This window comes from Pristis pectinata, chromosome 10, assembly GCF_009764475.1.
Source record: "Pristis pectinata isolate sPriPec2 chromosome 10, sPriPec2.1.pri, whole genome shotgun sequence".
NCBI classification, from domain to species: domain Eukaryota; kingdom Metazoa; phylum Chordata; class Chondrichthyes; order Rhinopristiformes; family Pristidae; genus Pristis; species Pristis pectinata.
Window position 1 is genome coordinate 90,501,399 of NC_067414.1, and position 13,634 is coordinate 90,515,032.

Below are 13,634 nucleotides of genomic sequence, written 5' to 3' on the forward strand. Positions count from 1 at the left end.
GCTGAGCTGGGATTGCTTAATGTCAGTTTCTCAGCATCAAAATCTTCACTATTATTGAGAACAGAATTCAAGTCATGCTTTTATGCAGAGACACATTCCAGGGTGCATGTGAAGGGATGTGGGAGGATGCTGCCTGGACTAAAGGCATGTGCAACAAGGAGAGGTTGGACAAGCTTGGATTGTTTTCTCTGGAGCAGTGGAGGCTGAGGGGAGACTTGATAGAAGTTTATAAGGTTAGAGAGACAGACAGCTGGTATCTTTTTCCCAGGGTCAATATGTCTCATACTAGAGGGCATGCATTTAAAGTGAGAGGGGAAAAGTTCACAGGAGATGTGCAGAGCAAGGGTTTTTTTTAAATACACACACAGTAGTGGGTGCCTGGAATGCACTGTCAGGAGTGGTGGTGAAGGCAATACGATAGACGTTTAAGAGGCTCTTAGATGGGCACACGAATGTGCAGAGAATGGAAGGATGTGGACATTGTGTAGGCAGAAGGGACTAGTTTAGTAGGCGTTTAATTACTAGTTTGATTAGTTTGGCACAACATGGTGAGCTGAAGGGCCTGTTCCTGTGCTGCACTGTTCCATGAAGGTGGAAGGATAAGAGTGTGGGGAGGCGATAAAAGGCAGCAGTTGCATATTCTAACATTTTAATTTTTACAGCATCGTGAATCATTCAGGCTTTTCAATGAGATTGTTTATTGTAACTTGGAACATTTTTCTCATCAATTCAAAACATTTTATGTTGTATGCAATACAGACTTTAACTGGCTGAACAACATAAGAGACCTTTATTTGTATAGGGTATAGCATAGGCACACCAATGCTCTGCAGCCCAAGTGGAAATCAATGTCCTTACAGTTATACTTCAGCACACGAGGAAGATTGAAAAAAATCCAAAGGACTTCCTAAAATAAACAAATGCAACTGTCTGATTGGCTTCCTTCTGGAACCTGGTGTCAACTACAACTTCCCATTAGCGAAAGCTGCCTCCTGGAACTGAGGAACATAGGTTTTGAAGTAAGCCCTAATGAACAGAAACAAAGGAAGCAGTGGTTAAAAATTAACACAAGGATGTAGGAAGAACAATTAACTTCTTGATGACTTAAGTATGCAAAAATATATTTCTAAAAACTCCCAAATTTTCTGGAAAACAAATGTACGGTGGCATGCAAAAGTTAGGGGACCCCTGGTCAACATTTCTGTTGCCGTGAATAGCTAAGTGACTAAAAGATGACCTGATTTCCAAAAGGCATAAAGTTAAAGATGACATATTTCTTTAATATTTTAAGCAAGATTACTTTATTTCCATCTTTTACAGTATCAAAAGAACAAAAAAGGAAAAGGGCCCGAAGCAAAAGTTTGGGCACCCTGCATGGTCAGTACTTAGTAACGCCCCCTTTGACAAGTATCACAGCTTGTAAACACTTCCTGTAGCCAGCTAAGAGTCTTTCAATTCTTGTTTGGGGGATTTTCGCCCATTATTCCTTGCAAAAGGCTTCCAGTTCTGTGAGATTCTTGGGCCGACTTGCATGCACTGTTCTTTTGAGGTCTAGCCACAGATTTTCGATGATGTTTAGGTCGGGGTACTGTGAGGGCCATGGCAAAACCCTCAGCTTATGCCTCTTGAGGTAGTCCATTGTGGATTTTGAGGTGTGTTTAGGATCGTTATCCTGTTGTAGAAGCCATCCTCTTTTCATCTTCAGCTTTTTTTTTACAGATGGTTGATGTTTGCTTCCAGAATTTGCTGGTATTTAATTGAATTCATTTTTCCCTCTACCAATGAAATGTTCTCCATGCCACTGGCTGCAACACAAGCCCAAAGCATGATCGATCCACCCTCATGCTTAACAGTTGGAGGGTGTTCTTTTTATGAAATTCTGCACCCTTTTTTCTCCAAACATACCTTTGCTCATTGCGGCCAAAAAGTTCTATTTTAACTTCATCAGTCCACAGGACTTGTTTCCAAAATGCATCAGGCTTGTTTAGACGATCCTTTGCAATCTTCTGACGCTGCATTTTGTGGTGAGGACGCAGGAAAGGTTTTCTTCTGATGACCCTTCCATGAAGGTCATATTTGTGCAGGTGTCGCTGCACAGTAGAACAGTGCACCACCACTCCAGAGTCTGCTAAATCTTCCTGAAGGTCTTTTGCAGTCAAACAGGGACTTTGATTTGCCTTTCTAGCAATCCTACGAGCAGTTCTCTTGGAAAGTTTTCTTGGTCTTCCAGACCTCAACTTGACCTCCACCGTTCCTGTTAACTGCCATTTCTTAATTACATTATGAACTAAGGAAATGGCTACCTGAAAACGTTTTGCTATCTTCTTATAGCCTTCTCCTGCTTTGTGGGCATCATTTATTTTAATTTTCAGAGTGCTAGGCAGCTGCTTAGAGGAGCCCATGGCTGCTGATTGTTGGGACAAGGTTTGAGGAGTCAGGGTATTTATAAAGCTTTGAAATTTGCATCACCTAGCCTTTCCTAACGACAACTGTGAACAAGCCATAGCCCTAACAAGCTAATGAAGGTCTGAGACTTTGGTAAAAGTTATCTGAGAGCTCAAATCTCTTGGGGTGCCCAAACTTTTGCATGGTGCTCCTTTCCTTTTTTTCACTCTAAAATTATACAAAACAAAAATAATACACTAATCTTGCTTAAAATGTTGAAAGGAATGTTTCACCTTTAACTTTATGACTTTTGGAGATCAGTTCATCTTCTACTCACTTAACTATTCACAGTAACAGAAATTTTGACCAGGGGTGCCCAAACCTTTGCATGCCACTGTATATCTTCTCCATTCTCCTTTTACCACCTTTAAGAGAATACACAATTGCTAATTCTGTAACCACCTGCAGGGAAGCGTGCAGGGGTAGATCTATTATTTGTCTTTTTCTTGCCTGTCCACCGAGCTACAGTGAAACACCAATCCCAACACTTTGATGGTTTAACATGCCATTATATAATCCCAGTATGTTACTGCTCCAAGACACAAGATGTCAAGTCAATTTACTATCAAGACATACTTCCAAAATAATGTTACAGAAAATGTTCATGCATTCACACCAAATTTTATCTAAAAATATTGATAAGACGATCTTTAACTGCAGATTCCCAGCCACCATATTATGTAGCAAGTACAGAGGAGGAGTAAAATGTCCTGGGCCTCACATTTTACAGCATTCAATTCAAGAGTAATTCTAGCACAAGCTTTACAAAGGTTCATTTTAGTCAGGGTAAAGTGCAGGGAGACACAGAAAACAAAAAAAGAAGAAAAAAAAATTGCCCACGTAATCAGCACACTCCCTCCCTACATTCCAGATTGTGAACAGAGATAAACAGATGGCAATGAATACAAGCACAAATGTCACCGAATCTCGCTTCCTTCCATCTTGTTGGAACCTTGGTTATTCATGCAGGGGCAATTTCCATAAAAATATTCTGCTCCTCCCACCACATTGTTTGGGGTATGACAAAGAGAAAATGCATTAACTCCACATGGAACTTCAAACTTACAAATTTTACTTCCATTCAAATTCATCAGCATTGACACTGGCAGAAAAAGTTAGGCAATAGATATAATTGTAAAGAAAATACAAGATAATCACTTAATGTTATAAAGAAGCTGGTACAGAGTATAAAATCATTGATGGATAGACAAGCGCTTCGAAAACAAAGGGGAAGTTATGACAAAGAATAAAATATACTGGAAAATATTAGTTGAGTTGAAACCCTGATTAACATAAAAGTGCATTAAAATTAGAAATACTACATGTACTCAGCATGTTGAGCAGCATTTGTGGAAGTGGAGGAAGAGGGACACAGAGCCACTCTCTCTCTACAAATGCTACCAACCTGGTGAATATTTTTAGCAGAGTTTTTGTAAAAAAAGCGTGTTACAGTATGCTTTCAGTTCCAACACACACACTGATTCCATTATCGTGCCTCAGAGGATTATGGATCACTCAGAATATTCTAATTCCAAATAAAACAGCCACCATTTCAGTTGCAACTATAAACAATTGTTATATTGATAAAGCCTCATTTAATGATATCTGGATAAATCAGACTTGCATAAAGTTATCATTATGGTCTGTGTCACATTAAAAAATATAACAAATACATAAATGTACAGCAAATTATGCACAGGCATAAAATTCCTTCCTCAAGTAGGCAATTAAAACAACTTACTTTGGACACGCACACAAAGTTTGGAATCCTATTGCATTTCAGAACTTAAATTCATATTCTGCTTTCTATTCAAAGCCAAAATAATTTGATTGGTGAATTGTTACTTAACATGCACCTTATTGTTAGACTTTTTATTTAATAGAGTGATTAGTACAATTATTAAAATACCACTGTTGGCTTCTGAGCACAGAAAGTAAAAGTGGTAATAGCAAGGGATACGTTTCAAACCGCCATACTTTGAAAACTTCCAAAGTGGTTTTGCTGAAGTCACAACCTTATCTGTGGGGAAGAAATGCATCAGAAACCAGAAGGAAAAAAAAATCAAGTAGAAGGGTGTTATTTTATTGATTTGCCACCAGCATGAGAGACCAGGAAGAGCCAGGTAGCAAAACCAGAGGTAAACCACAAAGGATACTGGAACAGATCAAGTTAATTGCAATTCCTTCTAAATGTGCCTGGCACTACTGAGAGTTGTCAGAGCAATGGACTTAATACACACTGTTTGCTGATTTCATTATTGTGCCTGGATGATTACAGATCATTCAGAATATTCTAATGACAAACAGTACAACCACCATTCCAGAAAAATCACCAAAGTAGAGGATGTTTTATACATGACATACACAACTGTTATCTGTTTTTTTCTGGTTTATAGGGGCAATGTTTATGACAGTTTCAACATTATCCTTTCTCCCACCCCCATTTCATTATGTTGTTTGGAAAAAAAACCTTTTTTTCCCCCCATCAAGGTTGGTATCCACTTATAACACAATGCATTGCCTTGATTATTTTACATCAAATAAATTGGAGACTAATGTAATTTACTTAATGTTAAGAACAGCTGTCATTTTGAGTTTTCTAGTTTGCAGCAAGTCACGAAAAGCTGAGTACACAGCAAAGCCAACCTCGAGCTCAAATACTGATTATACTTGTATGAACAGAATATAGTACTGCAAAGAATGCTCATCACTGTCTGGAGCCACTCACTGACCCGTAGCAAGCTTGGAGAGCCAAAACTTAAGCCTTTAAGGATCTGGCAAATAAGTTTCTTAGAGTGAAGATTAAGTAAAATAAGTCTCTTACAACAGAGATTTTATTTAATGATAAATTTATGTGCACGTTTCCTGAGTCCTACCTAGAATGTATTACCTCTCTATATTTACTTACACATTTAAGATAAGTTGACCTGCATCACAATTAAAAATTCTGTATGGTCAACGGTAACTAACGCAGAGCACAAAATATATTTTGAAAAAGAATTTTATTTTCCTTATAAAATGCAGAAAGAAGCATGCAGAACGTAAAAGCAATTGAGAAAAAATTACAAAAAAATGATGTTCAAAGTGTACAGAGAACAAAAAGATTAAAAAGACATTTATTATCCCATTGCAGCAATATTACTTATGTCCTCCAAGAGATGATAATAGGAATACAAGGTAATATTAAAAACATTACTTGAGTTCAATGGAATGGTTCACTGGTCAACCGTGAGTTACTGATTAAAGACTTATAAGGGAGGTTTTTAAACCAATCTCTCAGTAACCTGGAACTCCATCTGCTTCCTGAATATAGATGAAAACCAGTTAACTTTCACATACAAACACTGAGAATGCTGCACATGAAAGAGGTGCCCACCTGCTTGCTTTCTCCAACCATTTCGTTTCATTTCAGAGATCAGATAACTAATGTTCATAATTTCAGATGGGAAAGTGATAAGTTATAAAAACAGCAGAGAAATAAGGAAAAGAAAACCTAGTTACACCAGCTGCAAGTAGTTACATGCACAACTCCTGCGGCAACACAAAATCTAAGCTATGAATCTGTAAAGGTACTTACTTTGCTCTCTTGGCCATCTCATTGCCATCCCAGCGTGGACTGTAAGGGTAGGATTTTTGTATCTGTTGGTAGAGCTGTCCACTATTGGTAAAATGGTACACTGACTGGAACGTCAAAGTGGGTTGATCCCGTGGAAAATAGAGGGGCAAATCAACTGCAGTTAAAAAGGAAAAAAAAAGTCGTAAGGTTTGGAAATGGGGGTGGGGGGGGGGGTGGTGGAGGATAAAAATAAAAACTAGCTGCCGTTACTCACAATGAAACATACAGTTTGAAATAAAGATTGAATCATTCCTGTTGTGGATGCATGAAATAATGGTGGATGAGTCATGTCTCCAAGAAAGAATGCAGTAACATGTGCCTAATCATACTTTGCTAGGTAGCTATCATTGCAGACCCATGAATGCTCATACCTAGAAAATGGATTTTACCTTCTTATGGGCCACTAAATTTGTTCTTTTTATTCTGATAACACTCAAGAGGGTCATTACTCTGCAAAAATTCATGAAATTGGGCTGAAATGCATCAGAAACAGTACTACAGTGGTTTGCACGGTATTATGCACAAAAAGACATGCACGGTTTCCATCAGGAACTACTTGAGAAGCTTGCAGTTACTGGGCCACTGCTGTACTGATCACTGGGAAGTAAGTCAGACAAAAGTATACGGTGATCTCAATTGACGCAGAGGTAAGTGCTAATAATTTGCCATGGCACTCTTGGGAATGAGAAAGGCATGTTGGAGAGACATCCTGCTCCAAACTGGTACTTCCCGTGGAGGTTGGGGAAGGGTAGATTAGGCTTGGCTGTGAAGAAGTTTGCCAGCATTTAGGCAAGGTGTTAACTTTTACTCTAAAGAACAATCTGGGAGAGATAAAGAATATCTGGCAGAAAATTGGCAAGAAAAGATAAATCTGAGAAGTGCAGTTATTGTTTAAATGGTGTTCAACTTGTCACTAAGCTGCATATCTGATGTGAGGAATTAAGAGAACATGCTGATTTTCTTCCAATCCTTTATGTATTATTGAGGTAGAAATTCAATGCCAAATCCACGCTTTTAAACCATAGATATTTGATCCTGACATTGACAGCCAAGCATTTTCTATTTTTCAAATGTGACATTGCTAACACCACTATGCATAAAGTGCAAAACTAGTGCGATTTTTTGCCTTAGCAATAAGCTTTCCTTGCTCTTCATGAGACATAGACTACCCACTCTAAAAGGGAGAACAACCTTTTCCAAGTGCTACATCAATGCTGCTCTGTAGATTCATAGGAAAATTATCTCTCCAGCTTTTCCTTCCTTTTCTGTGGCAAATGCTGTCTCTCAAGGACAACTGTATAAAACTGCAAACTATAAATAGAACTTGGGTCATGAATTTGTGGGTCAAAGTACATTGTTGATTTAAAATGTGAGGCTAATATTGCATAGGAAGACCATTAACCAGTTTCTTTGACATGTTGCATGCCATCTCAAGCCAGGAATACATTGCTGTTCTTTTACCGTTGTCACATCTAAACCCTGGAACTCTCTACTCAACAACAATTCCAATGAAAGGTCTTTGACCTGAAGCATTAACTTTGTTTCAGGCAATTGGTTTACTATTGTCACATGTACAGAGATACAGTGAAAAACTTTTTTGCACGCCATTCAACAGATCATTCCAATGAGTATACTGAGGTAGTACAAAGGGTAAAGCAATAACAGAATGCAGAATATAGTGTTACAGTTACAGAGAAAGTGCAGTGCAGGTAGAAAATAAGGTGCAAGGGCCACGAGGAAGTAGATTAGGAGATCAAGAGTTCATCTTTATTGTATATGAGGTCCGTTCAAGAGTCTTATCACAGCGGGATACAAGCTGTCCTTGAGCCTGGTGGTGTGTGTTTCAAGCTTTTGTATCTTCTGCCCATTGGTGGGGGGAGAAGAGAGAATGACCAGGATGGTAGCAGTTTTAGATTATGTTGGCTGCTTTCCTGAGGCAGTGGGAAGTTTAGATGGAGTCAATGGAGGGGAGGCTGGTTTTTATGATGGACTGAGCTGTGTCCACAACTCTCTGCAATTTCTTGCAGTCTTGGGCAGAGCAGTTGCCATACCAAGCTGTGATGTAACCAGACAGGATGCTTTCAATGGTGCATCTATAAAAATTGGTGAGGGTCACCAGGGACATGCTGAATTTCCTTAGCTTTCTGAGGAAATAGAGTCGCTGATGTGCTTTCTTGGCCATAGCATCAACGTGTTTGGACCAGGACAAGCTATTGGTGATGTTAGCACCTAGGATGCAGCCCGACCTGTTGAGTACTTCCAGTATTTCCTGTTATTATTTTCAAATTCCAATATCTGTAATGTTCTTTTTAAATTTTCAGCAGCCAAAGGACTACAGTCGTTCAAAGTGGCAGTTCATTACCACCTTTTTAAGGGCAAGTCCAACTGTGCCCACATTCTGAAATGATTAGAAAAAAATAATGGTGCTTGTTATTATTATATATTCTGTCCAGCATTAGCTTTACGGAAAAGTCATTTTGTGTCGACCAGGGAAATGCATCAAATATCACAAAGTTGCTGTAGTGTACAATGGATAATGAACTAACTCTGAAAAATGACATGATGAATATAATTTTGAATTGTTTGTGGACACCAAAAAATATTAAAATTTTACTTTTCTTTCTCGTCTTTCATAGCTTTCTCTCCTTTTATGCATTCTTCACTAATTTTTTCTATACCTATTTCACAACAGATTTACCCCCTCTAATTAAGCTCCGTCCCCAGTTGCTCTGAAGCTGCTCTGTTTTCTTGCTATGGCGCTATCAGCATGTACTTTCACCAACTTTGTTGGCAAATATTTTTTTGAGTTGAAGGATGCAAAGCTGAGTATTACCAGAGTCAAAAATACTGCTCGATGTCAGAGATTAGGAATGTTACAACATTTGGGACACAAATCAATACTTCAGCACAAGATACTGGTGTTCCAATAGGTCAACCAATTTGCATTAGAGCTGTATTTTAGTTAACTCACTGAAGTGTACATTTGACCTGAAATTTGGTCAGTTCATTAAAATGCTATTTATCTCTACCAATGCCAATTATTTTCTCAGTGAGTAACATGGTTCAATGCTTGACACATAAAAGTTTGTAATGATGTCTGATTTGTTCCAAACTATAGATTACATAAAGGTCAATTGAAGATGGTGATTTAAGTCCAAAATCCAAATCTCACATTGTCATACCTATGCAAATGAGGTCAACACCTGTTTTCCAGACAAAGGATTTCTAAGCATTTGATTACAAGGAAAGACAAAAAAATAGTTAAAAGGAAATTCCTAAAAGCGGTACGAATAGAAAAGCAGCAGATCTGCTTGCACAATATTTTATTTTCTTTATGAACTACAGCACCAATTCCAATCATCAATATCAGTACCATTTCCAAACATCAATTATCTGACATAAAATTAATGGACTTTAAAAAAGAAATGTCTTCCAACCTGCCCACCTGAGTTTAATGCAACTATGTCTGATGAAACAGAAGCCCAAGGTGACGCATTTTGCAAGTGAATGGAGGTGGGGTAGAGGTGTGATATGCTGGTGTTAAGGAGTTCCGGCTGGTATGTTGTACATGGCCTTTCCACCGCCTCCTCCCCCCTTCTCCACCACCACTAAAGAGGACCCTTGCCTAGAAGGCAGCTTGATTGATGGGTATGAAATGATGCAGAAGGGGCCAAAAAGGAGATTAGCATTTTATGGCTAGGGCAGAAATAGTGTGGTCCCAGCATGGCTTTTGGGTCAACCGAGAACAGGGAGAGGGGTAGGAAGAGGGGGTTAGAAACAGATTGGGGGCAAGTATAGATAATGGTGACTGTGGGGGAGGTTTAGTGATTAAAGGAGGGATTTGGCAATTTTTGGCAAGAGTCAAGTGATGTCATGAGGAAGGAGCAATCTCCAACAAAGGATCAAAAAGCAGGCTGGCTTGAGGATTGGAGAAAGGCACAATTTCTCTTGACCCAGAAGCAGTCGCCGCCATGAAGTATTCCTCTCCTCCCTTCAGCGGCCAGGTTTCTTTTGTCCCAGGAATCTTAATGGCCGGGGTACACATAGGAGAGACAAAACCTGAGACATTTGAACAATCCACCTCCTACAAATGGACTGGTTTCCCATCCTGTTTACAGTGAAAGAGGAAGTAGGCAGATTCAAGGTGGGTTTTGTTCTGAGAGTAAATATTTTTACATCTACACACGCCTAGGTCAAGTTGTTAATATTTCTCTCAAAGATAAGCATGAATTCATGCTGTGTGGAGACAGCAGTCTCTCCTTTTTGCTTGGTAATATTGGTACCATGAAGCACGATGAAATAAATACCACAACACTTTGAAATCTACAACCATGGGGCAGGAACATTTCGCACCCCCCCCCCCCCCCCGAGTCAGTTCTGCTTTTTGCTTGCTTTCACTCAATTGGCATCTTCTGTGGCTCTGTTTATGGTTTTCATTTGATTGGTATTAATTTGATTGTTCCAGTTTATAGCTGTCAGAAAGGTTCAACTTCCGTTCCAGAAACCTGAGAGCAAAAATCTAGGCTGATTATCCAGGGCAATACTGAGGGAGTGCTGTTCTGCTGGATGTGCTGCTTTTCAGATGAGGATGAACCGAGACTGTATCTATACCTGCAAGTCAATCTAAAGTATCTCTTGAAACTATTTGAGTTATGATAGGGGCATTATGCCCGCTATCCTTGTCAGTACTTATCCCTCAATTACATCACTAAAATTGATTATCTGGTCACTGTAACATTGCTTTTTCTACAATAGCAAAGATACAATTGCACAGGAGAGCACACAGAAGAGATTTACCAGGATTGCTGGGACTCAAAACATTGAGCTAAGAGGAAAGACTGGATAAGCTATGGTTGTTTTCTTTGGAAGAGGAGGGAGGGGAGGTTTAATTGAGGTGTATAAAAGTAAGGGAAACCTAGATACAGTATATAGGAAGTTTTATTTTCATTAGCAAAGGTGTAAAAGAGAAAATAATAGGCAGAAGGATAACAAGGAGATGATAAAGCATTTTTTTAAGCCAGAGAGTGCAAGGCTTTGGAACTCATTGCGTTAAAAGGAATATGGAGGCAAAAGTCCTCATCACATTGAAAGAACTGTTATCTGCAGAGCTACAGACTGAGTGCTAGAAGGCAGAATTAGTTCGGCGAGCTCTTTTTTGACTGGCAAGACAGGAGGGGCAGAATAGCTTCCTCCACGTCAAGAATATTGACTGTACTTTCAGCCGTGAGAGTACCACTCCCTTTGTACAGAGGTAGTCTTGGTTTAACACTCTGTACAAAAGCACCTCTGGCAGTAGCACTTTTTTTCCAGCAGGGCACAAGGGAATCAGCCTAAAACTTGTGCTCAAGTTTCTGGGATGGGACTTGAAGCTATAACCTCTTGACAAAGAGTCAAAAGGTGTTTTATATTGAGCTGCAGCTGCAAGTATTTCATTGGCAGTAAAGCACTTTGGATATACTGAGGTCAGGAAATGTCTTTCTAAAGCAAAATCATTTTTTCTTTAGCCATAATAGTCACATCTTTTGAATCCTAATTTTTTTTCTCCTTTTCTATGTATTCCATACTACCCAAAGTTTTTCTAGAAAGTAAAACTGTCATCCAAAAAAACCCACAATAATTCTTGGAAAATTTACTCAGCCTACAAATTAAAAATCTTGTTTAACTCTAGCTCTTCCCATGAGTGTACCAACTTCCCTAGTTAAACAGGCATATCACTGAAAGCAAATCTCAAGCCTTTATAGATGATCTACTATTTTACAACAGGACAGAATTTCCTGAGAAAATGTCAGAAGTTTTGCAATGAAAATACTGGCCTTTCCCTTCATGGATTTCAGAAAATTTAGGACTTTTGCAGGATAGAGAAAGCACAAACTTCCTGAGGATTGCTCACTGGCCGCTTCCCAACTCCACCGGGACACTGGACTCCTCATGGAATCCAACAGCAGAGTGTCAACCTCCTGGAATTTCCCAGCAGTCAGACTGAAGAAACTACCCACTGAACCTGGGCCAGATTAAATATGGTAAAGGTTCAGTGGCTCCACTCTTTTCCATGGGCAGAAATGTCTGCGAGTGAATGCTTCACATGGTTTGCATTTTTTTTGAATTAACTGAGTTTACTAAAATGTATGTAAAACTTAAAACACTTAAAAGCAATTGACATACACATTAATCACACTATTGAAAATACCTTTAACAAGCTTTGAAATTTTTTGTGCATTTCTGGAAACATTCAAGTTATTTAACAGTTGGCCCAGGCCAGACCACATGATGCCATATGAGCTGAAACCACTGACCAGAACGGAACCAGCATTGTTGAATTGGCTGCGTGAAGAGCCACTCAAAATAAGTGCAGACTTAGTGGGCAGACAAAAGAGGTATGCAGGCAACTTGTCACTGCCAGGAAATTCCGGTCAAAACTTCCGAGCAATGCATTTTCAACAATTGCATAGAAAAACACCAATGCCAAATCGCTGCCTGTATCAGAATTATCAAAAACTTATTCAAATGGTTGCTGTTAGCTGTGGTTCCGTTGTTAGCACTCTTATCCCAGAAATAATAGGTAGGAGCTCCACTCCAGAAATCAGAGCTCAAAAATCGGTTCAGTACAGTACTGAGTGAGTACAGCATTATGCTTTCAGGTTAAATCAATGCACCGTCCGTTCTCCAAATTGACTGTAAAAGATTACATGAAACCATTCTGGAGTAGCACAGGGGAGTTAATTCTGACGTGCTGGTTGATCATCCATTAGTTAAAATTACTGAATTTAATACAGTAAAACTCCAATAATCCACTATCCAATTGTTTAGAAATCCCGATGGCTTGGCTTCTGACTCCTGTGCTCCTCTTACACACTGGGGCCCCAGCTCCCAGCTCCCTCCAACACACCAGGGCCCCGGCTCCCAACAACCTCCAACACACCAGGGCCCTGGCTCCTAGCTCCCTCCAACACACCGGGGCCCTGGCTCCCAGCTCCCTCAAACACACCGGGGCCCCAACTCCCAGCTCCCTCCAACACACGGAAGCCCTGGTTTCCATGCTACCTTTAAACTCAACAGGGCCCCAGTTTCCTGCATCTCCTTGAAACTCACCTGATTCCATTTCCTGTGCTCTCCTGAAACTCACCAGGGCCCCAGTTCCCATACTTCATTGAAACTGACCAGGTCTGCTGGAAAATTTATTTCATTATTATGTAACGTATAAAAATGCGAATTCAAATGTATTGCAAATATTAATTGGAATAACATCCAATAGTCTGGAAAATCTACCAATCCAGCACCACCGAAATCCTGAGGGTGCTGAATTAACAGAGTTTTCCTGTAACTGGCCGTTAGAAGACTGTTGAGCTTACTGCATGTTGTAATGACTGCCAGCTTTCCTACATTACTACCAGTGGCACACTGGTACAGTTGTGAAGGGCTTCAGGAGATCTTGAAAATTACTTGGATAAAGGTGCTATACGAAGACTGAAAACTAAGAAATTTTTGGTGGTTCACAATAAATAAGTTTTGATTTTACAAGAAAAGTTTGGGTCATTCAGGATTCTTAAAACATTTGTTGCATTCCCCCCCCCCC

The 13,634-nt window shown here is 39.6% G+C and overlaps 1 protein-coding gene across 2 annotated transcripts in view; it reads right to left on the reverse strand.

Moving 5' to 3' along the window:
- Positions 1-678: 678 nt before the first annotated feature.
- babam2 (BRISC and BRCA1 A complex member 2) overlaps positions 679-13,634 on the reverse strand; it is a 155,451-nt gene continuing 142,495 nt past the window's right edge. For both annotated transcript variants that reach the window (XM_052025195.1, XM_052025196.1), the window contains exons 11-12: positions 6,023-6,176; positions 679-1,026 (exon numbers count right to left, since the gene is read on the reverse strand). In XM_052025195.1, the coding sequence (XP_051881155.1) occupies positions 963-1,026; positions 6,023-6,176 (218 nt within the window). In that variant the 3' untranslated portion in view covers positions 679-962. The remainder of the gene's footprint in view (positions 1,027-6,022; positions 6,177-13,634) is intronic.